The sequence below is a fragment of the Malania oleifera genome, chromosome 3 (genome assembly GCF_029873635.1).
Source record: "Malania oleifera isolate guangnan ecotype guangnan chromosome 3, ASM2987363v1, whole genome shotgun sequence".
Lineage (NCBI taxonomy): Eukaryota > Viridiplantae > Streptophyta > Magnoliopsida > Santalales > Ximeniaceae > Malania > Malania oleifera.
In genome coordinates this window covers 39865265-39892132 of record NC_080419.1, presented here as the reverse complement: position 1 = coordinate 39892132, position 26868 = coordinate 39865265, and the positions used below count along the sequence as shown (strand labels likewise).

The following is a 26868-nucleotide window of genomic DNA, read 5'->3' as shown; positions in this document are numbered from 1 at the left end:
TTATAGTCAATTAACAATTCAAATTCATCAACAGCTGCCTAGGTTTTCAAACTATTTATAAGACAGCCTCTAAAACATATGAAATTACACACATACCCCTAAAACTACATTACATTACAAACATAACCCTAGAATACACAATTACTACAAAGAAGCCCCCAACTTAAATAATCCTAATACAAGCAACTATACAGATAAAACAACTAAATAACTAAGCATACTTGGGTTTTAGACCCAATAAACCATTCACCCTATTCTTTGACATGGGCCTCCAAATTGAATGGAAATGATCCACCCAAATAGCCGCTTTTCATCCTACATCAATAGCCTTTCAACATGTCAAGGGCACCTTAGGTCATTCTCTAATAATTTCAACAAAAAGGAGTGCTTGGAAAGGAGTTTTATGTTTGGCTTTGTTCATCACTGTTATGATGTGGAAGATCCACATGAGATGTGGCAACGACAGAGCATACTGAGTTAGAACAAGAACCTCTGAGATGAGCAAGGAGATCCAACACTCCTTGAGTGATGGAGGCCCCGAATGGGTCTTTAAGTTGTCATGGCTCTGATACCAATTGGGCACTCAGTGTAGGATCAATAATAAGAAAGTAAAAGAGTAGAACATGTTGGCCTAACAAGGCTTAATCTCGTTTTGATAATGACAAACCAAGCCATCTGATTGTGCTATCAAGTGTATTTAAAGGTATTAAAGTTTAAAAGCACAATGAACGATGTTTATATGTAAAGTCATGAGGAACACAAGTAAATGAAGAATGACTATTGAAGAAGAACTTGGATGAAGATCAAGCTTAAAGACACGAGAACTTAGATAGTATTCCTTGTGTATCATAAAATAAGTCTTATGTAAGTACTTCTCAAATTTGTGTTTGTTATGAAACTCTTAGGTTTAATTATTGGACTTAGATACCTTTTTCAAATCTTGGAAAATATTTTTTACGAAGTCCAAATATCATTTCAAAAGGATACAAATAAGTTTTTGAATCAAAAAGATAAAGAACATTGAATCCAGGGTGTTCGAGCGCCTGAGGCTTATGCTCATTCAACCGAATGCAAGAGTCTGAACAAACTAGTCTGGCATCAGAGAGCTCGGGTGACCGAACCAATGGTTCAATCAACTGAATGACTACTGCCATTGTTTAAAGTACAGACATTGTTGGTGACCGACCTAAGAGTTCAGTTGACCGAACAGGTTTAAGCGACCGAACGTCAAGGTGAGTCGACCGAATGACTATTGCTAGTTTGAAAGTCTTGATTTAATTGGTTCAAGTGATCGAACACATGGTTTAGTCGACCAAAGCACTGCGATAAGTGTCACAAACGGCCGAAAATCTTTTTGATTCCCAAATATAAAGTTACCAAAACATGCACAATGGCTATAATTCAAAAGATGATATAAATAGCTAACCCTAAACATGTTTTGGACAAGAGATTACACATATTATTGAAAATCAATTGTGTTTTGTATCGTTCCTCACTGAAAGTTTTCTGAGTTTGTTTTCTTCAAGTTTATAATTTTTTCAAACCAAAAAACCTAGCTTAATCTCTTTGAGCTTTTCATAGCAATACCTTTCCGAGAGTGCATTAGATTTTATTGTGTAGATCTACTCTATTTGGAGAGCCTTTATTTGTATGACCCTGCTGTTACAACTTCTTTGTAAACTGACGGTTCCGGTTGTGAATCATTGACAAGCAAGAGGACTGTTCTTACTTGAGAGGTAACTCCACCTACGTAAAGGAGAGAGACGACTCGGCCTAGTTAACGAGTGGGGTGCTCCGCCCAAGCAAAGGAGAGAGGTAACTTCACCTACGTAACGAAGAGAGGCGACTCTGCCTATTGAAGGAGTTTTGTAAAAGGCATCTCCGCCTAGGAGGGATAGTAAAATCCTCATAGCGGGTTGCTTGAGGCAAGGACGTAGGCATGGTTTCCAAACCTTGTAAAAAAATCTGGTGTCACTCTTTCCCTTATCTCATTTACTTTTCAAGCATATTTATATAGAAGTATATCTGTTGTGTATGCTGTGAATTGTTTGTTTAAATTTTTGAATGCTGTGAATGATTTGAATATCCATATCAATAAAGCTTTGCTGAATTTACTAAATTAAGTTTGATTAAATCTGTTGATATCATATTGTATTGATTCATTACTCAACATAAATTTTAGTGTGGCTGAGTATATTCATTATTAATATTGATCTGTTGCAAGCATTGTCCATAGTTCGTGACTCATTACAAATTGATATAAAAGTTTAAGCTTTCTTATATTTAGGGATATTGATATTGGTATAGTTGTTTGCTGAAAATACTTTGTGGTGATTAAAATATTTAGAGCACGTGTTAAATAAGTTTAAAAGTTGATTAAGCTTCCGCACATAAAATTTTAAAATACCCAATTCATCCCCCCTCTTGGGATTACACCTTAACTTACAATTGGTATCAAAGCATAGGTTGCAATAAACCCTTATAGGTAGTTGCACAAAGGTCTAAATGGCAAACCTATGTGTGTCCCCATGCGGTGAAGGTCAATCCTATGCAAGGCCTCCAATATTTTGCAATGTTAACTACACCTTCTGGAAACAAAGGATGAGAATCCTTTTACAAACAATGGATTGGAGGGCTTGGAGAGTTGTTGTCCAAGGAAACTACATGTCTACTAAATTTACCGAAAGTAAAGAAGTTCCTAAGGAGGAAAGTGAAATGAATGAGATAGATATGAAACAAATGCAAATCAACTCGAGTGCAATGAATGCCCTATATTGTGCATTAGATGCAAGCACATTTAATAGAATAATGGGCTGCAAGAGTGCCAAAGAAATTCAGGAGAATTTGGAAATAACCTATGAGGGAACTGTAAATGTTAGGGATAGTAGGATAGACATGCTCACTAGTGAGTATGAAGCTTTTAGAATGAGCCTAGAAGAATCCATATCTAGTATGTATACTAGGTTGACTCATATTATAAATTCCCTGAATGCTCTAGGAAAGAATTACCCTACCTATGAAATAATTAGGAAAATTCTTAAAGGACTCCCATCTATTTGGGAACCTAAGGCTACAGTCATAGCTGAAGGTAGGAATTTGAAGGCAATGACTCTAGATGAGCTTATAGGGTCACTTCTCACATATGAGATTGCTATAAATGAAAGAGCTAGTGAAAATCCTAAAGCCAAGAAATTCATCGCCCTTTAAACTTCTAAGGAAAGCTGTAGTGATGAAGATGAAGAGGAGATGAATGTAAATGACATAGCCTTTATAACCAAGAGATTCAAAAAATCCCTTAAAAAGAATAAGAAATTTACAAGAAAATTCCAGGACTCCAAGATGGATAAAGGAGAGTCAAGAAGAAGAGAATCCAAAGTAGAACCACCTACTTGCTACAACTGCAAGGAGGTCAGATATTATAAACCAGAGCGTCCATTACTCAAAAGGGATACTAAGAAGAAAAAGAAAATGGCAGTGAAGGCTACTACCTGGGACAATTTAAGTTCAAGTAGTTCAGGAGGTGAATCAAGCGACCAAGAGGTTGCTAACGTCTGCCTTATGGCATGGGACAACGATGAAGTACAAAGTTCCTCTTCGAACTCATGTAATGAAACTTGTGATGATTCATATGATGAATCCAATGATGAAAGTATGTCATCTTATGAAGAACTACAAAGAGAATTATTTAAGGTTCATAAGATTATAGTCAAGATGACTAAACGATACACTTCATTGAAAAATGAGAATGAAGCCTTAGTGAAAGATTTAGAATCTCAAACTATTGTTGAAAAGGAAAAAGACTTAAAAATCCAGAGGTTAGAGAATAAGACTGAAAAAGTGACGAAAGAGCTAAAAGACCTCAAATCCCAAACTACTATTGAAAATGAGAAGGATCTGAAAATAACAAACTTAGAAAGCAAGGTGGAATACTATGCTAGGATAATCCATAACTTTCCAAGTGATAAAGAGAACTTTGATAAGCTGATAGGTTCACAAAAGATGACCTTAAACAAAGAAGGCATCAGATTCAATGGCAAAGAGAACAAGAAAAAAAAAATCTCTATATGAGGTACTTTGCAAAAGAGTCAAAATTGTATGCTAGCACTTCGTCACATGCTTATACTCACACTATGTGCTTCCTATGTAAAAAGAAGGGTCATATCAAATTTGATTGTCCATTTAAAAGAAAAAGTGTGAAAACCAAACAGGTTTGGAGAATCAAAGAATCATCTAGTACTAACCCCTTAAGACCCAAAGAAGAATGGGTACCGAAAAGAATGACCTAATTTTTAAAATAATTCTTCCTTTGAACTTAGGATTAGTAATCTATTCAGGATTTAAGTCGATTCAACCATGTCAAAATGAAGAAGTTTAGTAATAACTTTAATAATGCTCTGATAGTGGAATATGCTTAAAATGTCAAATCCTCGTACATGTATCTACTACACTAAGAAATCTTAGAGAGTTAAGCCAATATAAGGAATTCAAATGAAAAATCTAATACATCCTCTTAACTATGTTGATTGGTAAATGCATGAAAGTATTGGCTATAGCTCAAGGGATAAGAGAGCATGCTATCTTAGAAGTGAAAAGGGATTTGTCTTCACATAAATCCAAAAGACATTATCACTCCAAAATACTCAGTGTCTAAATGGTTAGAATTTGCTTATCATGCTTAATTCACAAGCATGAAAATATTAGGCTTATCTTCTACAGAAGTCCATACTCCCTATTCAGCTCCTATTTTTTTTTTTAAACACTTAGTGAATCTCTACATAGGGTAACTATAGGCTTTTTATTTCAAAACACAGATAATCATTTTGCACCTTGGAACCTAGAAAATGTGTGATGCAAATAAAAAATGAAATGAGTTAAGAAAAGCTTGAAAGTTAGTTCCTCGACCTATTGATCACATAAGTATCGGAACTAAATGAGTATGAAAATGGCATTGTTGGCCTCAACAAGTCTACAATGGTTGCACAAGGATTCAATTAAGCTAAATTGGAAAACCATTCAGACCTTAACCAATCATAATATTGTTCTTGTTTGGCAAAATGGAGATCTTATATGGATGTTTGCAAAATGAATGATCTTAAAAAAACTTGAAGCAAATCAAGCTCATCATATGTAAGGAAAGTGTTTGAAGAGATTTGGTTCATCACCTTGATTATTGCAAGCTAATTTTGAATTTTTGGAAATCCAAGACATTCAGGCGACCAAAGGGTGAAGGTCAGTCGACCGAACATCTATTGAACCTGGTCGCTGAGAGTTGTAAGTGTAACGACCCGGCCCTTTATACGGACCCAAGTGTCACTCTTTCATTACATAATATCTATACCTATTCAAGATATGGAAAAAACTTGCCCTAAACAAGGACATACGAGTGTAAAACATACATAATAATGATGTAAATGTTGCGGAAAAACATAAACATCCATTGGGATTTCTACTATACTTATACCAGAGTTCACTAACACATCCATAATTTACATATTTCGGACTTAGAACAATTCTCATTATTACAACCCTCCAAAAAGGAACTTCATCTAAGATTTACTACATGATTCAGATGCTTACGTAAGCTGTTCAAAAACAATCTCCCAATCCTTTTAGCTATTAGGACTGACGCACTGATGGACCTGAAAACAAAGGTTGTATGATAGGGTGAGACACCTCTCAGTAAGGAAGAAGGAGTTACAACAGTGTGTGACTGCATACATGCATATTTTCATTCAACATCTGAAATATAAATCAAATATTTTCAATACAGTAATGCATTAGTTATATCATTATTCATATTACAAAATTCCCACATTTGTCTTTCAACCATTTTATGATTTATCAGATGACCAACAGCAAAATATCCCTATAACCAGTTTTACCCCATGGCCCGGGTTGTGCACTGATACTCGTCCAATGCCCTATTCATGCAGGCACTGTCGAGTACCTACTTACGATCCGACTGCCTCCATTGGCCCAATATCAGCCAATGGTTTCACCCTGCTAGCCGACCATCTTGATACCCACATTGTTTAGTACGTGTGGTTGCACATGTACATCTAGCTACGATATAGCGCCGTATCATATGACAGTAGTTTATTTCAACTCTGCAAAGAAAGTATTTTTGAACCCTATATCAATAGTATAGAAAAAATCCCAGCGGGTTCAAACCGGCATCTTTCCACTCAGTCTACCCCTCTTTGTTTACTGATGCGGCTCGGTGTATCACCAGCCTCTGTTTATCACATTGTCAATATAACAAATTGGAATTTCATTCCTATATTCTATATCAATAGTATAGAAAATACATTCATTTCCATTTTAACATATTTCACACAAGTTTGATACAAAAACCCGCTAAATGATAGAAATTCAATATACTTAGTTTAACTAAATAAATAAAGGATTCGAGCCTCTCCTACTATAGTATAAACACAAATAAACAATATTTGTAAAATTTGGAGATCACACATCGAAATCCTCTTTTTTTACCAAAAATCGTAAAATCGTCAAACCGGCATTTCTACTCGGTAGAATTTCACAAATAAGCAGTTAAATCATACATAATAACATAAACTAGCTTTTTAACGGTTTAGTTTTCCAAAATAGCTGTTGTAATCAAATTCCCCTATCTTATACTCGAAATGAAACTTCGTACGAAAACGGTCCAAAACGACAACCCGAAAACCTAAAACCACACAACATAACCTTACTATGTTTTCTACTGCTATCCAAATATCCAATCAAAATTAGGATCAGATTCCTACCTCGATTCTTGGGAAAACCCGAAACTCTCCGAAACGAAAATCCGATCCACTAAAAATATAGAGTTTCCTCTTCTAATCCACGCAATACCCTCCGTTTTTGGAAACGGACAACGAACGGCGAAGGATCTTAGAGAGAGAGAGAGAGAGAGAGAGAGAGAGAGAGAGAGAGAGAGAGAGAATAAGAGAATTTATAGAATAAAACCTAACTTAGCCCTTAAGTAATCTAAATAAATATCTGCTCCAAGATATTTATATATAAATATCTCAAAATATCTCTTTTCAAAATATCTTCTCCAAAATATCTCTTTATTTATTTATTTATTTTATGTTTATTTATTATTATTTATTATTATTATTATTATTTATTTTATATATATATATATTTTTTTTTTCTCAGGGTCAGGTTACTACAGTAAGTGTTTCAGCCGACTAAAAGCATAACAAGTAGTCAACTGAATGCTCAGGGCGAATGAATCCATTGTCCAGTCGATCGAACGCCTACTGAGTTAGGAGTTCCAGGATGTTCGGGCGACCAAACTATTTGTTCAGTCAACTGAACCGCGCAGATATAAAAACTTAAGTCGCAGAAAAACCCTAACTTTTTCCAATTCAGCTCCCTGAGCCCTATTCTTCTCTCACCCGGACGTGCGTCTCTTCCCTTTCTACCTCTCTACACTTCGATTTTGCCTCTCAAACTCAGATTTACATTCCATATTCGAGATTTCTCAGCTTCCAAACTCAAAAAACCATGCCAAGATCTAAAAGCATTGCACGAAAGAATCCATCCTCAGGTCACGATGACACTGAGAACAGTCAACGCTGGCTCTTGACTCTAGGGGCTAAGAAGATCTACAATGAGCATCTATGTTCTTTGGAACCCATCTTAGGTAAGATTCTAGACATGCCCTTTATGCAAGAACACTTTCCCCATATTCTTCGTAGGTTTGCTGACCTAGGTTGGGAAAGATTTGTGATGTATCAACGCCAAGGGGTGTATCCGAACTTAGTACGTCTATTTTATGCAAATTTAGGAAGGGAGGATGACCAATATACAACCCAAGTCATTTCAAAATCCTTTACACTCACCCCAAGCAGCATTGCTGCGAGGTTCCATCTTCGAAGTGGTGCTTTTGAGTGTCATAGAGTAGGACCCACTTGGATAATGGAGCATGACTTTACCCCAAGCATTTTTGCCGCTTGTTTCAGCTGAGCCTCACTATGATTATGGTCGTTCTCCTTCAAATAAAAGTCTCACTGTGGAAGCCAAGATCATACACCTAATCATCACTTGCAACATCCTTCCCAAGACCGGAACTAGGGATCACGATTCATATTTGGATTGTTTTGTGATGTGGTCTCTGTACACTGGGAAACGTTCAGATCTACCCTCTCTCATTATAAAGTGGATGATCGCTAAAGAAGAGACCCGTAGAGTCATTCTTCCCTATGGAGGGGCTCTTCACCTTGTCTTTGAACATCTTGGTCTAGCGCGTCCTTCCACTTTATTTATTAAAAGAAAAACCTCAGATAAATTCTCATCAACCACTGTCAAACTAATGGGATATGAGCATGCTGGTGTACTTGGTTGGATCCCCAAACACTGTCAACCTCCGAGAGATGATTTAAATGTATGAATGGAGGAATTTCAGGATGATCCATACCTTGAGCAGTCATCTGCTCCAGCTGGTCTAGTTACTGCTCCTCCTGATTATGCCACCATCCTAGGTACTCTTCATGATTTTCGCGAGCATATGGACTTCCAACTTGATGGTATGCAGCAAGATTTTCACTCAAACTTCCGTTCAATCAATCAGCGCCTCGCCACGATTGAAAGCCACATGGGTAGCGCTTCCTTATCTAAAGGGATAGCACTCATGGAGGAAAGCTCAAGTGAAGAAGAGGACCACGAGGATGATGAAGAGGATGAGAGCTCATTAGGTGGCGATGATATAGATGAGGATCAAATGAGCGTTTCTATTAAAATATTGAGAGAGATATTTTTTTAAAATCCTTGTATTTGGTTGTACCTTGATGGTACTTGTTTTGTTTTTGTATTATAATTCAATTGAAAAATAGCTTTGTTATGTAATGATTTCTGGTATGGTATATGCTTCATTTTCACTCCTTATGAGTTCTATTTTGGAAACACTGCCTATGTACGCATGTTGAACTGCTGACTGTTGATTGTGACCTTCTGCTGATGGTCATGTATTTGTGAACTGCATGATGGTTGTTGGTTTTTGCAGTCTATTTGCAAGGTTGTGCTATACTACTTAATCTTTGTTGAAACTCTTTTTGTTGATGTCCAAAGGGGGAGAATAAGCAAAATGAATAATAATTTGTATTTGTATTTTCCAAAGGAGGAGAGTAATGAAATTTTTTAAATATGGCAAATGGCAAAATAGTATGATTGATTATATAATACCTCTTTAAGTTCTAAGTTTAAAAATAAATAAATCAAAAAAGGAGAAATTTTTTTGAAAAGAAGAGAATTTAATCACAATTGAGCTTGAACAAATATGTCTACATTGATTATTTTTTATGTTTTATGCTTATTGTAAGGGGAGCCTTATCAAGGCTACCTCATTTAGCTCATTGTTTGTTATCATCAAAAAGGAGGAGATTGTCGGCCTAACAAGACTTAATCTCGTTTTGATAATGACAAACCAAGGCATCTAATTGTGCTATCAAGTGTATTTACAAATATTAAAGTTTAAAAGCACAATGAATGATATTATATGTAAAGCCATGAGGAACACAAGTAAATGAAGAATGGCTACTGAACAAGAGCTTGGATGAAGATCAAGCTTAAAAACATAAAGACTTAAATAGTATTCCATGTGTATCATAAAATAAGTCTCATGTAAGTACTTCTCAAATTTGTGTTTGTTATGAAGCTCTTAGGTTAAATTATTGGACTTAGATACCTTTTTCAAATCTTGGAAAATATTTTTTACAAAATCCAAATATCATTTCAAAAGGATACAAATAAGTTTTGGAATCAAAAAGATAAAGAACATTGAATTTCAGGGTGTGCAGGCGCCTGAGGCTTATGCTTAGTCGACTAAACACAAGAGTCTGAACGAACTGGTCTGACATCAGAGAGTTCAGCCGACCGAACCAATGGTTTAGTCGACCGAATGGCTACTGCCATTGTTTAAAGTTCAGACAGTGTTAGTTCGAGCAACCGACCTAAGGGTTCAGTTGACTGAATGACCGCGGCCAGTTAGAAAATCCTGATTTAATTGATTCGGGCGACCGAACACATGGTTCTGTCGACCGAAGCGGTGTGATAAGTGTCGCAAGCAGCCGGAAATCTTTTCAATTCTCAAATATAAAGTTACCAAAACATGCACAACGGCTATAATTCAAAAGTTGATATAAATAGCTAACCCTTAACATGTTTTGGACAAGAGATTACACATATTATTGAAAATCAATTATGTTTTGCGCCATTCCTCACTAAAAGTTTTCTGAGTTCGTTTTCTTCAAGTTTATAGCTTTACAAACCAGAAAATCTAGCTTAATCTCTTTGAGCTTCATAGCCATACCTTTTTGAGAGCGCATTAGATTTTATTGTGTACATCTACTCTATTTAGAGAGTCTTTAATTGTACAAGCCTGCTGTTACAACTTCTTTGTAAACTAACGGTTCCGGTTATGAATCATTGACAAGCAAGAGGACTGTTCTTGCTTGAGAGGTAACTCCACCTACATAAAGGAGAGAGACAACTCAGCCTAGTGAAAGGTGGGGTGCTCCGCCCAAGCAAAGGAGAGAGGTAACTTCACCTACGTAACGAAGAGAGGCGACTCCGCCTATTGAAGGAGTTTTGAAAAAGGCATCTCCGCCTACTAATTGAGAGAGGCATCTCAGCCTAGAAGGAGACATAGTAAAATCCTCATAGTGGGATGCTTGAGGCAAGGACGTAGACACCGTTGCCGAACCTTGTAAAAAATTCCAGTGTCACTCTTTCCCTTATCTCATTTACTTTTCAAGCATATTTATATTGAAGTATATCTGCAGTGTATGCTGTGAATGGTTTGTTTAGATTTGTGAATGCTGTGAATGATTTGAATATCCATTTCAATCAAACTTTGCTGAAGTTACTAAATTAATTTTGATTAAATCTGTTGATATCTTATTGTATGGATTCATTACTCACTCATGCTCTAGCATAAATCTTAGTGTGGCTGAGTATATTCATTATTAATATTGATCTGCTGCAAGTATTGTCCATAGTTTGACATTTCATTACAAATTCATATATAAGTTTAAGCTTTCTTATATTTAGGGATATTGATATTGGTATAGTTGTTTGCTGAAAATACTCCGTGGTGATTAAAATATTTAGGGCATGTGTTAAATAAGTTTTAAAATTGATTAAACTTCCGCACAAAAAATTTTAAAATACCCAATTCACCCCCCTCTTGAGATTACACCTTAACTTACAGAACAAGAAGCATTACAAGAAACAAATTGAGAGATATCTCATTAACAGACAAAAAACCAACAAACCAATGCATTAAGAACCAATGCACAGAAGAGCCTACACAACCAAACCAACAAACCAGTACACTCAAATGCCTGTTAGAGGAAATAAATATAAAACAATGAATTGAAAACTTGGGAATTTGGAGCTTTTGCATAGGGCACAATTAGATGTCAAGTCAGCATTGAGTTATGGGATGAAGAAGATTAAAATTGGATGCTATAAAGGAAGATTCAGCCTTTTCTGTCCATCTTCCTAAAATTTTGGGCTTTTAACAACTGCATTCACTGAATCCTCAAACGAGTACTTAGAGAGATATCCTCTTCAAATGTCCACACACCTCTCATGAGGCTTTTGATCTCGAAAACCAGTGTTTTTGCTGGAAATCCTAATTCTGATGTGCAGAGTCAAAATCTCACAAAAGAATTAAAAAAATCATGGCAGGAATGAAATGCTTGCTGTTTGGATAAATTTTCATGTTCTGAAAACATGAAAGTTGGCTTTATAAATTGAGGATCAAGGTTCATAACCACTTCACTTAGCAAACAGTACAAAGAAAATGAGGGTGGTCTGACCATGATTAATTTTTGTTCTCTTAGCATAAGTTAGTATTATCTACACTACGTTATCATCATTCAAACAATTAAGAGGTTTTTGCTGGAACACTTGCAAACATGAGGCAGCAGCAAGAAAGGGCAATTTTCTTCAAGAGCATAGTCCACTGGTTCCAATGCATCTTCTCTACAGGAGGCTAGAGTTTTAAGCTTCCTGTCACAAGTATCTTTAAGCCTTTCAATAGAAAAAATTGTCTGTAACCATCTAGATTTGGATGTGGTTCATCTTATTCATATCCATGTAAAAGATAATATAATATGTAAAATAAGATTCCATTAAAATATATGGTAATATCTTAACTACCCCAATTCAATCAATGAATTTCATTCATAACAGGTCTGCTCTAGGTGAAGAATAAAAACAAAAAAAAAAATGAAAAATGCAATATAGGTAATTGAAACCCAAAGCACGGTGAGATATTTATTTACTTTCATTCAGAAAGGCAAGCGAAAGCTAAGAAGGAAAAAATGATCGAATGTTCAAGTATTCAAAATTGCATGGTAAAAAATAAGAGGAAGAGGGACACAAAAAAATGTCATTTTGATGATATATTTCAGGTATTTTGCAGCAAAAAGTTCTTCCGATTGCAAAAGTACTAAACGTAAAGGGTCTAGGATTATGAAAATGACAATGAACTCACAGGAGCTATCATATCAGCTATGTTTTATTTTGGATTGTTGGAATCATGACTGTCCTGCCAGAGCAAACAAACAGAATGAAAAATAAATGACTATGATCATGTGATGCTACCAAACTAAAGATATTAACAGGTAATTTGGTGAAGGAAAAAATTCATAAATAAAGGGCACAATAGAAATAGGCATAGATCAAACTAAAGACTTTAAGCATTTTATTAACGTTCGTCAATATGTTGAGGCTGCATTATTAATGAATCTGTAATTTTTAATAAGAAGATGAAGAAAAGAAGAGAGGGAAAATATTAATTAACAAAAAAAAAATGGGCATAGGGAAAATACAATACATATATCACCATGGTCACAGTCCTTGGATTACCATGCAAAGTGACAACAGCCCTAACTACCATAATAGCAGAGCACTAACAGCATCCTAAACAACAAATAAGCCCAAAAATCCAGTGTAAAATTAAGGACCTATTAAGTCAAGAACAAATGCCATGCCTTGCCCAGCCTACCATAGAAGTCCAACTAAGATATTTAATAAGGAAGTTCCTTAAGGTACTTTGTACTCTTGTACATGTTTATTTGGAAAGAGAGAGAGGAGAACAATCCATTTGCCATAACCACAAACAAAAAGAAATGGAGGTCATTATCACTGCTTAATAGCAATAGTGTGCATTCCAAAGCTGAATTCACAAGTCATTCAATACTTCCAATCCTTTGCAATTTCACTAAGGCAAACTTCCCAAATCAAAATTTTGACAACCCAGTAGGATGATCACATTTTGTCAACTTATTATCCAAAACTCTACTTAGATGGATGAGCGGTATAATACTGAAAGATAAATTGAGGAATAAACACATTCGAGGTAAGTTAGGTGTAGCTTTTATAGAAGATAAGATAAGGGAGGGACAACTCAGATGGTATGGACACTTACAACCAAGGTCCTAAATTTCGATTTCAACTCAAATTTCGAAGCTCCAAAAGTATGGAAATTTCGATTTTGATGTCGATTTGAAAAAATAACGGAAACTAGTAGTAAAGCATGGAATTCTTTGTGAAACTTTAGAAATGGTTAACAAACATAAAAATATAAGTTTTAAGACTAATATATTACAAATTAAATACATCTATGTTTTGTATGAGGTGGAAAAGTTGTAAAATAGTATGTGTATCAAACATGTTTGTAAGATAATGTACATTAAACATATTCACTTATTGCAAATGAAATTCATAATTCATTTAAATATTATTTATACAAATATTGATAATTTAGACATGAATGGTTAAATAAAATATTACTATAAGTTTATTTTTTCATATAATTTCAAAAGCACTTGTGATAACCTTTTGTTTCAATAAAATAAATTAAAAGAGAAATTTCACTTCACTCTCGAGGTTTTGATAAATTTTGTCCAATTTTGCTAAAATTTCGAGGTTTTGATAAATTTCGGATGATTCGTTGAGATTTCGACAGAAATTATGCAAGACGGAAATCGACTACCAATTCGATTTCGAAGGTGACAGAAATCGGAAATTTCGATGGAAATTTCGACAGCTTCATGGAAATTTAAGACCATGCTTACAACGTAAGCCATGTAGTGCGCCAGTGAGGAAGAATGAGTTAGTTATTGTGGAGGGCAGTAGAAGGGGTAGGGTTAGACCTAAAATAACTTGGAAGGAGATAGTGAGTAAGGATTTGATAGCCCTGAATCTGTCCAAAGAAATTGTCCATGATAGCATAAATTGGCGAAAAAGGATTCATATAGCCAGCCCCACCTAGTGGGACTTGAGGCTTGGTTTTGTTATTGTTGTTATTATCCAAAACTCTCTATACAATCTTCTGGATTCCATCGTTGCTCAGTTTCAGTACACCCTGAAGAATGATAATGGGAAAGGGGAAAGGGGGCAGGGGCAAAAAATTTATTTTTCATTGTATTTTCTCTATATCAAATACAATTAAAAATGAAAAATTGTTCTAATATGATTAAAAAAATAAGAAAAATTAAATGCCAAAGTTTTGTAAAATGAACCCTTTTTTTATTTGGTATATTTTCAAATTTGAAATTGTCACCTAAAAGATTTAAAAGCCTTAAAAGTTATATCCTGAAATTCACTAAAAAAAAAATCATAATTCAATATGCTACTGATAGAAACTCAAAGTACCCACAATAGCAAATGGACTTGTTTCCTAATGAACCCATCTGCTCTTGCTTTTCTTTTTATTAATTTAGTAATGATATGTAGAAAAATTTGTGGTGTGTCAAAGAGATGATCATAGTTTATAACTGAGGGTTTAAACTCTAAAGTTAGCCATTCACAAAAGCACAAGAAATTTACAAGATCCACATTCAAATACTTAGGATCAAGGTTACGAGCATCACATAAAGAAATAGTTTGAACAATCAAGGATCACCTAATTAAAGAAAACACATGGTAAACACAAACAATTCTGATGCTAGCCTAGATCAGTTCACCTTAACTCTAGTACCAATTATGACAGCAGAGGAGCATGACACGTGTAGACCACAACGGTAGGCTATGACTATGATAGGAATGCAACTGTAATGCAAGTTGAAAAATGTCCATAGAATATGCAGTCTGTTTTTGGGTAGCCAGTGATTTTTCCTGCTAAAGAACAAATAAAACAACATAAAATATGGTTGTTAAAAGTATTATAAAAAATAGAAAATACGACAATGTGAGGAAACATAAAGCTATTAGTTTATATCATCAAAATAAAATGAAAATTTAAGCAATTTAAACTGACAATGCAACCAAACATTTTTTTAAAAAAAAAAAATTTAAAAGTTTAATAGATAAGAAAATCTGAAATTTGAACTCAAATTGATCCTAAAAATCAAAGTCTAACAGTAATTCATAATAAAATATTCCAACGTAAGAAGCATCTAATGACAAAAATTGAAGTGAGAGAGCAAGAGACAATCAACCGTGTTAAACATGAATGAAATCATATTTCTTGCAAATGTAGCTTAACAGTAGTGCCTTCCAAAGTTGAGGTGAAGTACAGAAACAACTAAAGTTGAAACTCTTACAAACTTTAGTGACATCAATAGCACATTTTCATATATTTATTTCCTTCTGCTAATTTTAGACAAAATATAATAAAGTGCCCAAAAAAAACTTTTGGTGTTTCAATAATTCCAGATGTTTACCCACTTTAGTTGGTGGAAATGTTGGTCAGCAGACTCAGCACCCTAAGTAATTAACTAACTGGGGTTACTCGGTATGAAAGGAAAGGCAAATCCTTCACCCAGGGTAATCAAAAGTCAAAACTGAGAACATATCAACTGGATAAATAGAGTGTAGTACGAACTACGAACAATATTATTTCCCCAAAAAAACAAAGAAATACAAAAAAAATCTAGCATAACTCTTACAACCTAGCATAACTCTTACATATTACCAGTCTCATAATGCAAGAGATTTGCTGAAATAAAAGACAGCGACAAATAGCAATGAGTATCTATTCTTCATAATTTATTGTGATTAAATTTGCAGGGGCTTGGAAAGTTGCAAAGAAGTTGCAAATTTAGTCAAAAATTATATCCATGTTACCATTATTATGTATCCTATAGGAAAGGGGTAAAAAGTAAGAAAAAATAATTTCTATAAGTAAAAAAATAATTTCTATAAGTCATAAGTTGATTTCACTCTCTTAGGTGTAGCAGGCAGCGTTTCTTTTTTTTTTTTTTTTTTTGGAATTTAATATCCACTGCCCATAGATCAAACAATCAGTACTATGGATACATCACAATATGTTGGCAACATGTCTAAGAATATCATGCAACAATACAAACAAATTGTATTTACTTTGTAGTCTTAAATTGTGTATTGTAGAAACATATGAACAAAATGAGAGCAACAACTATCCTTTAAACTTAATACCCCAGACTTGTACTTACAAAATTGAAATCAAATCCAAAAAACCAAAGACTTTCTTAGTATCTACAAGGGAAAAAATGGACCAAGTAAAAATAACAGTGATAATTATATCCAAATAAAGAAGCTTAAAAAATTTCCCCATTCTAATTTTCACTTCAAGGTATTAAAAAACAATAAGGAAATTCAAATAAGAAAAATGACTCCCCAAAATAGCAAGATTTTTACCTTTCTAGAGAACTTCAAGAAAATTCAAATGGAGAAAAACAACTCCCGAGAATAGTAAGAATTTTTGCTAGAGAACTTTGCTTCATTGTTTGCAAGGAAATACTAATTTTCTTTGCATACTAAATTTAAAATATAGAAACTGAAAACAAAAAATGACCTAGATAAATACAGAACACTTTTTGGTTAGCCTTCCATTAACACCTTTCTTGCTTTTAAGAACTAAAAACCACCAAAATTTTCCCTTCTCAAGAAAGAACATTCTGAAATTTTAACACAAAAAGGAAAATCTAAGAAGCCAGAATTCGTAAAAATATGAGTTTTTTAAAAAATATTATCCATTTCTAAGCAAGACACTTGCATCTTGAAGTAATCCAGAATTTTTTTTTTTTTTCCCTGTAACTGCACTCTCTTTGAGTGACCAACACCACCACATTATCTGCCACTCTTTTATGTCATTTTCTTTCTCCTTTCTTTTGGCCCCTTCCTTTCCATATTTTCCTCTCCCTCTTTGTGCGCCATCTCTGATGCCATAAATCCAGCCTCCTCCTCATGAACAGTTTCAACTGTACTAACGATGGGGAGGGAGATCAACCCATGAATTATTCTTTACATTCATCAATTGGAAGAAAAAAAAAATGAAGAAGAAAGCACAGGATTATTAATGAAGAGCCAAAAAAGTTTCTTCTTCAAACCCACTGTATTCTTGGTATTTTCCTTCACAATTTCTTCTTCCTTCTTCTTTATCTCACTCTTCTCAATCTGGATCATCAAATCCACCCATTTAACTTCTCATGACACTCATCTCCATTTCAACAAAGCATCTCTCTCTTTTCTTCTCAACCCCATTGGTGCTCAGAACTCCACTGGGTTCAGTTGGCTGCACTTAATTCACATATACGGAACCCAGATGTTATCTTTCCAAATGAAACTATTAGGTTGCGAGTGTACCAGGAGTTTGGCATCTAGGCATCGTGTACTGTATATACCATACTGCATGCCTGCCTATAGCAAGGGTTTATAGCCTGCTGGATATTTTTCCCCTGATGGTATGTAATGGAATTGGTTCTTGGGGCTATGAAAGAATAAGAGATCTAATTAGTGCTCATACTTGTTTTTAATTGCTATATAATCAATTGATGGGCATGAATCTAATAAAAGGTAATTTTGAATTGTGCCTTTGTTTTGTAAAGAAATTATTTTTATTTTTCTGTGCTTTCCAGTTATATTCTTTCCTCTGTGTGAGTTTGGTTCCCCTCTATAATGACATTGTAATCCTGTCCCTCTCCATGAAAAAATATAATGCCGCACGAGCATGCAGTTGGAAAACTATTCACCACATCAGCAAAGAAACCCACGTAATTTAAAATAGTACATCTACAATACTCAAACAATGTTTAATTGCAATTCTAAACAACCAATCACTCCATTTCTCAAGAGCATTTCATCAAACACCCTACACACACTTCTTCATTCCGACAAATATCATAAACATTGTAGATGCATAATGAGGGAATTTAACACTGGCAACAAAAAATGGCATTTCACATAACAGAAATCTACACAATCATCTATAGAACTCAGGCTAGAACAGAAGCTCACAAACTATGAAACAGTCATCAGATCTATAATTGATTTAACAGAAAAATAATAGCTGCAAAGGACTTAACAGAAAATAATAATGGATTAAAGGGTGTGAGAACTACGTAAATCGAATCAAACGTACCTCAAATTGCTTGTGAATTAGCTTCAAAGTGCCTATGAACAAATTTTCTGTTTGAGAGCTGATACAGGAGTTGGTAATGAAAATTGCATGTGAGAATATATTTCAATACATAATGAAACTAACAAGCATCTTTTCTATAAATACTGAGGTACCCAAAAAAGAGAAAGAGGCATTTACTCAAAGGCTTTGAAGTTAAAGAAGCCAGCGTAGAAACCCATTGGAAAATGGGAGCTGATATGTAAAAATAAATAAATAAATAATAAAAATTAAAGTTGAAGAAGAAAATTAACTAAAGAGGAAGAATCGAGGCTTGTATGATCTAAGCAATTGAGCATCTGTTTGATTTTCAGCATGTGGAAACCTGTTCGATCTTTGGCATCCAGAGAGAAAGAGAGAGCGACAAGTGGAATTGCTGCCCTACAACGCAAACCAAATTCATCTCCAACCTGTCTTTGAAAAATTCTTGGGACTGGTTAGTGGATCATAATAGCGATAGGAAGAAGCAATTGGTGATGCTTCGGCTCTCAGGATGAACAGATTAGGCTGTTCCGAGATCGAACGGACGAAGATCACCTATACAGATGAGAGATATATTATTACGTAGATTATATGAACCAACTAAAACAATGAAAATTTTATACACTGGTCAAGTCATAACTTTTTTAAAAAATAAAATTTAAAAAATTAAAATCATAATCAATTTCCCTTCTTATAAAAATTATAAAAGTAAAATTCGTAATTAATTTTCCTTCTCAAAATTAATTTTAAAAAAATTGAACTCTTTTTTAACTTTTTTTTAAAAAATTTCAAAAAAATTTATAATTAAAATTTTTAAATATATATATAATTATTTTTCTTTATAACTAAGTACATATCTTCACAAAACATGGGACTTTTAGATGATAAATTTTTCCACTATTCAATTTTCATCTATTTAAATTTATATTAAAAATAAAATAAGTTATCATTTATTTTATTGAATGTAATATTATTTTTTATATGCTTCTTTCATATGAAAAGTATAATATTTTTATTTATTTATATTTTATAATATTAAAGTTAAGCCAAACAAAATTTTAGAATATATTTTAAACAATCATATGATTGGATAATTTTATAAATATTTAAAAAATTAAATCAATCCTATTAATTTGTTTATGAAAAATTAATTTAATAATTTCTCAACACTTATTGTTAAATAAAAGATGAATTTTTTAATGCACAGCAAATTAATCTACAAGAACTACTAATTAAGTTGACACCTCAAACTTAATTTTTTTTTTAAAATAATTACTAGTTGTGATTTTTTTTAATATTAAGAAGGAAAATTAATTATAAATTAATTAATTATAATTTACTAATATTATTTAATTTACTGAACTATCATTTCTTTATCAGATTAGCCTATACTTAAGGTGGTAGACCCGATACACGTAACAATTTCTCCCTAGGCTTCAAAATCATCCTGTGGGCAGTTGCAACATAAATGCTCCAAGGGATCCTTCGCGAAGGGTAGGGAGACACGGACCCATTCAGAAGCACGTCATTCGACATCATTTGACAAGTGTCCACCACTCGGACTAAATTCACACTCGCAAGCATGTCTTGGTTGACACGTCTCGTTTCCCGCATGCCCTTATCTCTTCCATATAGCCCTTGCACCTTCTTCCTCTTTCTTTCATCGTACCCAACGCACAAGAGCATAGAAATCGAACAGACTAGTGCTGCTGCCGCTCAACTTTAATTATGGCTCAGACGGTCGGAAGGAACATAGCAGCTCCCTTGCTGTTTCTCAACTTTACAATGTATGCTATAGTCGTGGGTTTTGCAAGTTCCTGTATCGACAAGTTCATCAATGGCAATATCAACCAACCTGGTGCCACTCTCTCTCTCTCTCTCTCTCTCTCTCCATAGAATCTTTCTTGATCAATTACCAAAGAAATTATCTTGATTAATTATATTTGAAGGGTTTGGAGGGAACGGTGCAACTTTCTTCTTTCTGGTGTTTTCAATCATGGCCGGGGTCGTCGGCATAGCGTCCAAAGTGGCTGGCGCAAACCATATCAGGGCATGGAGGAATGACAGTCTGGCTGCAGCTGCATCTTCTTCACTTGTAGCATGGGCTCTCACTGCACTGGCTTTTGGGTAATCACAGCTGCATCCTATATATACTTCACCTGCTCGATCTTAATCATTTTTAAGTTTTACTCTTGAGGTTTTAAGATCTGAAGTTGGTTTCGTGTTTCAATTGTACAGATTTGCAATAAAGGAGATAGACATAGGGCATAACAGGGGGTGGAGGCTCAAGGTGGTGGAAGCCTTCATAATAATTCTAACTTTCACCCAGTTGATGTATCTCTCAACGGTTCATGCCGGTCTGGTCAGCAGCAAGTACGGTCCGGGCTATCGTGATTCCGACTATGGCGTCCCGGGCGGCGACCCCTTGCAGAAAGGCGGCGCTGGAGTTGCTGGAACTAGGGTCTGAGTACATAGGGTTCCTTGCTGTAGGTGTCATCGGAGGATTAGGGATCGTTTTCATCTTTCATCTTGTATGTAGTTTTAGGGTGGGGTTTCGAAGTATGGATGGTGGCTTTGTACAGTGTGTGGTGGTTATGGTGGTCTTTGGAGTTGTATGCGCAATGTTTCAATGTAATGATGATTGTTTGGTTGAAAAATAAAGGTGTTTGGTAATGCAAATGAATCATTTTTGTTCTTGTCTTTTCTTTCATGGTGGGTCTTGATGACAGAGGACGCTACGATTTTCAGTCGATTGAAGGTATGGTTTAAAGGATATAGTTGAACTCACATTGGCAAATGTTTGATTGTTTGTTTGGGACGTCAAAAAAACTTTAGAATTCATTGTTTCTCGTGATATTTAAAAATAAAAAATAATAATAAAGAAAAATATATGCACAGATTCCTTGTAAGTCGGGCACCATAAATTGGATCTTCAACGTTAAAGGCCAAGACATGTTTAGACAAGGGATCACCTGACGCATGCTTCATGTGTTCGGCACCACTGTTTTCCCAACGTCTGGCATCTAAAATCTCAAATGACATCCACCGGAGGCAAAAGATGTTAATTCTATATTTATTTCTTCACTTCAATTTACAAGGATGGAAATACATATTTATAGAAATGAATTACTCATCCCTTTGTTACAAGTTTTATTCATTGATCTTTTTAAAAGTTTTCTAAACCTGTATGTTTTGATTTTCGCTAAGCGTTGGTAAACTAGTGAAAATCCGTTGGTCAGCCCGCCGAAACCAGGAGAGCGTATAGGGTGGTCCCGGTGCCGTTCTCGATTAGGAAAAACCCAAAACATACATACTTTTGAAAGCTTCGAAAAGAAGATGGATGAACTAGTTCAAAGTATCATGAACAAAGGAAAATTCTTAAAAGAAAATAAGAATGAACGAATTGAGACAAGCAAAAGATCTGATAAAAAAGAATTACAAATATCACTTGGCAAAATTGAAAGACGATTATCAAATTGGAATAGTAAAAGCTTACCAAATCAAGATTCAAATAGAATTTGGAAAATGACTAAACACGAAAGTCAAATTATTAAACATAAAGGATCTATTGAAAATGAAGAGGAATACTTTATTAAAATAATTAACAAATCTATTTCATTAACAACCTGTGAAGCAAGACAATAGAAAAGACTTTTTAGTCTTGAAGATTTAGAATCTCTTAAGTCAAAATATGATAGGCTTCATATAGGAATGATCCAAGTAAGATTATTTCCTTTAACAAGAGCAGGACTTAACAAACCAGTTTGTGTTGTTCTTCGTAATGTCAGGCATCATGAATTCAATGACTCCCTTTTAGGGATGTTAGAATCAAATATTGCTGAAAGTCCAATTTATTTTGAATGTTATCCAAATATTAGGGCAAATCTTAATGATGAATCATTATACAAACTATTAACATTAGATATTCAGACTAAAGGTTATAATATGGATTCAAGAAGTTCAAATCTTGAACTTATTTATCAATTCTATTATAAAGCAACAACTTCAATAATATTACCAAATTCAATCCAAACAAGTGAAAAAGGAGAAACTCTTATGTTACAAGCCAACTATAATAGAAAATCCTTTGCCTCTCATCCCAAGAAACTTCTATGGAATGAGATTCAAGTTGGGGGAGAGTGAGAATTCACAAACTTAAACGAAACAGACCATCAAATTATTCCTGAAATACAAAAAATAGTTGCCACAAAAATTATGCAAGACAACGAAGGAAATAATAAAATAAACTTTCAACCTTTACTCACAAGAAGTTAGAGTCTAGGGCAAACCTCTAGACAACCAATTGATTTAGGAAGAAAAAGTATTTCAAGTCTCTACACTTATGCTGAACCAAATCTAATGAACCTTAAGCTAAAGGGGGTTGACTTTGGTCCAGAAATACTTCAAGAATATTATCAAGAAATACCTGAATCAAATTCCCCAACAGAATCACAAATCTTAACAGAAGAACAAAGAGAAAATCTTTATAAAGAAAGAAAAAATGTTACGGTCATTAACAAAGAAAAATTCAAACCAAATATGGAAAGAATTGAGAAAGATTATTATCATGAACTTAATGCAAAGAATAAAAAATTATTTCTCAAAAAATACAACCAAAAAGAAAGATAAGAAATTAGAAAAGAATGGCTCAAAAAGATGAATCAAACAAAAGAAGACATTCCTTTCTTCAAATTTGTCAAAGATAGGCAAACAATAAATGTTATTCAAAACCCTGTTAAAAACTGGAAAACTACTGATAACTACTTTGTCAAAGCTGTACACCCTCCAGAAAATTCAATCAAATTCGATTATAAAGGAAACGAAATTTTAGCCTCACCTTACAAAGAATCCAAAGGTAAAGGAGAAATTGATCAATTAATTAGTCAAAATAATTATACAAATCAAATGTTAAGATCAATAGCTTCTCAATCAACAAGAATTGAAGAGCAATTAGAAAACCTTACTGAAATAAAAACTTGTAGTACTTACGAAAAAGGTGAATCAAGTAAATCAAAAATAGAAGAACCAATTGAATTCAATATAATTGATCATAATCTTAAGAACTTCAACTTTGACAAACAAAATGAATTACTCATTAAAAGAATTGACGAATTAGTTAGCCAAACCTCAAACTTAAAAATTAATACAATAGCCAAAGAAGAAGCCATAAATGCATTTACGGAAGAAACTTTTGACATAAATAAGATCAAAGACTGGAGAAGTCAAAGTCAAAGAACTTATTATAAAAAACCTACACCACCAAGTCTTTTATCAGAAGAATCAAATGATTTACTTCCACAGAGAAACTTTCAGGGAAATGAAATTCATGAATGGAGGATTGATGGTCTTACAGAACATCAACTTCATTCCTTTTTACATCAAATGGCTATGGCAGCAACTGCCTACATGCTACATTCACATAAGGCCACTGAAGAACAAATAGTTTTTCTTCTTACTCATGGTTTTACTGGAACTCTTAAAGAATGGTGGGATCATTATATCACTCCGTTTGAAAAAAGACAAATTTACGAATCAAAGAAAGTTAAAGAAGAAAATGGAATTGCTACCCAAGAGAGTGATGTTGTTGCAGCACTTATTTGGTCAATTTTTAGACAATTCATAGGTGAACAAAGTAGTCAGCATGAGAAGAATAGTGTTATTCTTCTTAACCTTACTTGTCCAAAATTATCAGACTTTCAATGGTACAAGGATACATTTATTGCCAAAGTTATGGGAACACCAGATGGAAGATCTGGCTTCTGGAAAGAAAAATTTATTAGTGGATTACCAAAACTTTTTGCTCAAAGAGTTAGAGATCGTGTTAAAGAGACATTAGGAACAAATTATGAATCAATTACTTGTGGTCAAATCGTTTGTACAATTAATCATGAAGGTCTTAAGTTATGTAATGAGCTTAAAATGCAATCTCAGATGAAGTCTGAATTTAAAAGAAATAAAGGTGAACTTGGAGACTTTTGTGCTCAGTATGGGTACGAGAAAATTCAAGCACCTTCAAGAAAACATTTAAAAAAGAATTATAAAAAATACAAACCATCCAAAAAATACTATAAAAATTACGACAAAAAATATTATAAGAAGAGAAAGAGAAAGACCGAAGAAACTTCAAAGCCTCAAAGGAAAGATAAACCTCAAAAATTTAAGAATCAAAAAACATGCTTCAAGTGTGGTAAAAAGGGACATTATGCAAGAGACTGTAGAGTTAAACAAGAAATAAAAGAACTTAACATAGGAAAGAAATTAAAAAGACAAATGTTGAATTTAATTATCAATAGTGATTCAGAAGAATCAGAAACCTCTTATTCTAGTTCATCTGAAAAAGAATTTATTAATGAAATTATTTCAAGTTCTGAATCTCTTAGTACTTCTTCAGAAGAATCTTGTCAAGAAGACTTAGGATTTTGTTTTTGCAACAAATGTTCAAAATCTGTTAATGTTATTTCAAAAACCAACGAGATTATTTTAGAAATGATTGAGCACATTCAAGAACCAGAGATTAAAAATAAGTACTTACAAAAATTAAAGAGAAACTTAGAAAAAGATAAACTTCCCAAAATTAATGAAGGATATAACCTCGAGGAGATAATTAACAAATTCAAAACTAAAGAATTACCAAAAGAAAATTTAACCATACAAGACTTACAAAGAGAAGTTAATCAAACTAAAGAAGAAATAAAGAAGTTAAAAGAACAAGGTGAAGAATTTAAACAAGAAATGCTTCTTTTAAATTCAAAAGTTGAAAAAATTAATAATAAAGGGAAAGAGAAAATCACTTCAGATGATGAAGATGATTTTCAAATTAATCAAGGATTTCTTAATTATTTATCAAAAGTCAATATTCATAAATGGTATTCTAATGTTAAAATCGTTATTAACAAAGATTTTATTCTTAAAGGTTGTGCCTTACTTGATACAGGAGCAGATCTAAACTGTATTCAAGAAGGACTTATTCCTACTTGTTATTATGAAAAAACAAAGGTTCAACTGTTTAGTGCAACAAACTCTATGCTCAAAATACAGTACAAAATTACTAATGCTCATATTTGTAAAGATAACATTTGCCTCAAAACTACTTTTGTACTTGTCAAAAATATGCAACAAGAAATTATTCTTGGAACCCCTTTCTTTACTATGATATACCCTTTTTCAGGAATTTTTACATCCATTTGTAATCAAGAAATTACGTTCGAATTTATTGACAAAATGCACGAAAAAGAAATCAATACACTTAAGGATTTAGGAACAAGTAAAATAAATCTTATTCAAAATAAACAAAAACATATTAAATCCTTATCAAGAGAAATTTATCATAAAAAAATTGAAAAACAAATTCAAACTCCAGAAATTAAAAAACAAATTAATTTATTTCATGAAAAACTTGAAAAAGATGTTTGTTCGGAATTACCAAATGCCTTTTGGAATAGGAAAAATCATTTTGTTAAATTACCTTACACAAAAGAATTTAATGATGAAAAAATACCTACAAAAGTTAGGCCAATTCAAATGAATAAAGAATTACTCGAATATTGCAAAAAAGAAATACAAGAATTACTTAACAAAAAACTTATTAGAAAAAGTAAATCTCCTTGGAGTTGTGCTGCCTTCTATGTTCAGAATCAAGCTGAAATAGAAAGAGGTGCTCCAAGACTTGTTATAAATTATAAACCTTTAAATAAAGCTTTACAATGGATTAGGTACCCCATACCTAATAAAAGAGATTTACTCAACAGACTTAATACAGCATCAATTTATTCAAAATTTGATATGAAATCAGGATTTTGGCAAATACAAATTGCTGAAGAAGATAAATACAAAACGGCATTTACAGTGCCATTCGGACACTACGAATGGAACGTGATGCCCTTTGGACTCAAAAATGCCCCTTCAGAATTCCAAAACATTATGAATGAAATTTTTACTAACTATACAAACTTTACCATTGTGTACATTGACGATGTCCTTGTATACTCGGAGTCAATTAGTCAACATTTTAAGCATCTTAACATATTTTATAACATTGTTAAGAAAAATGGTTTAGTTGTTTCTAAACCAAAGATTAAATTATTTCAAACCAATATTAGATTTCTTGGACATCAAATTTACCTTTGTTGATGACTATTAATTTGATTAACTCTACAGTCAATGAATAAAACTGCTTTCAATTTGAAGCAATTAGAAAGCAGTGGGGTAATTTTGTTTGAAAGCAGTTTTGCCTCAAATTTGAATAAGATTTATTTTGCTTGTTCCTAAATCTTTAAGTGTATTGATTTCCTTTTCATGCATTTTATCAATAAATTCAAACGTAATTTCTTGATTACAAATAGACGTAAAGATTCATTTTTCATTTACTAAAAAAGGGTATATCATCGTAAAGAAAGGTGTTCCAAGAATAATTTCTTGTTGCTTATTTTTGACAAGTACAAAAGTAGTTTTGAGGCAAATGTTATCTTTACAAATATGAGCATTAG

The 26868-nt window shown here is 33.5% G+C and overlaps 1 protein-coding gene and 1 long non-coding RNA gene across 6 annotated transcripts in view; one reads left to right on the top strand and one right to left on the bottom strand.

Annotated features, from left to right (window-relative positions):
* Window positions 1–19101, bottom strand: part of LOC131152199 (uncharacterized) — a 31365-nt gene extending 12264 nt beyond the window's left edge. For 3 of the 5 annotated variants that reach the window (XR_009135884.1, XR_009135885.1, XR_009135883.1), the window contains exons 1-5: window positions 18655–18999; window positions 18365–18422; window positions 14988–15138; window positions 12512–12565; window positions 5578–5639 (exon numbers count right to left, since the gene is read on the bottom strand). This is a non-coding gene — a long non-coding RNA (uncharacterized LOC131152199). Of the gene's footprint in view, window positions 1–5577; window positions 5640–12511; window positions 12566–14987; window positions 15139–18364; window positions 18423–18654 lie in introns of all 5 variants that reach the window. The other 2 variants (XR_009135886.1, XR_009135887.1) reach the window with 2 other exon arrangements.
* An 874-nt stretch (window positions 19102–19975) lies between these two features.
* LOC131151802 (membrane protein PM19L) lies at window positions 19976–21078 on the top strand. The gene is made up of 3 exons (XM_058103219.1): window positions 19976–20240; window positions 20332–20509; window positions 20621–21078. The coding sequence occupies exons 1-3, from the start codon at window positions 20111–20113 to the stop codon at window positions 20847–20849; spliced, it is 537 nt and encodes a 178-aa protein (XP_057959202.1). The 5' UTR covers window positions 19976–20110; the 3' UTR covers window positions 20850–21078.
* The last annotated feature ends 5790 nt before the right edge of the window (window positions 21079–26868 follow it).

Excerpts from the sequence above, each read along its gene's own strand:
- LOC131151802 (XM_058103219.1), top strand. The coding sequence starts at position 20,111 with ATGGCTCAGACGGTCGGAAGGAACATAGCAGCTCCCTTGCTGTTTCTC. Across the intron at positions 20,241-20,331 it reads TGGCAATATCAACCAACCTG|GGTTTGGAGGGAACGGTGCA; the intron begins GTGCCACTCTCT and ends TTATATTTGAAG. Across the intron at positions 20,510-20,620 it reads CTCACTGCACTGGCTTTTGG|ATTTGCAATAAAGGAGATAG; the intron begins GTAATCACAGCT and ends TCAATTGTACAG.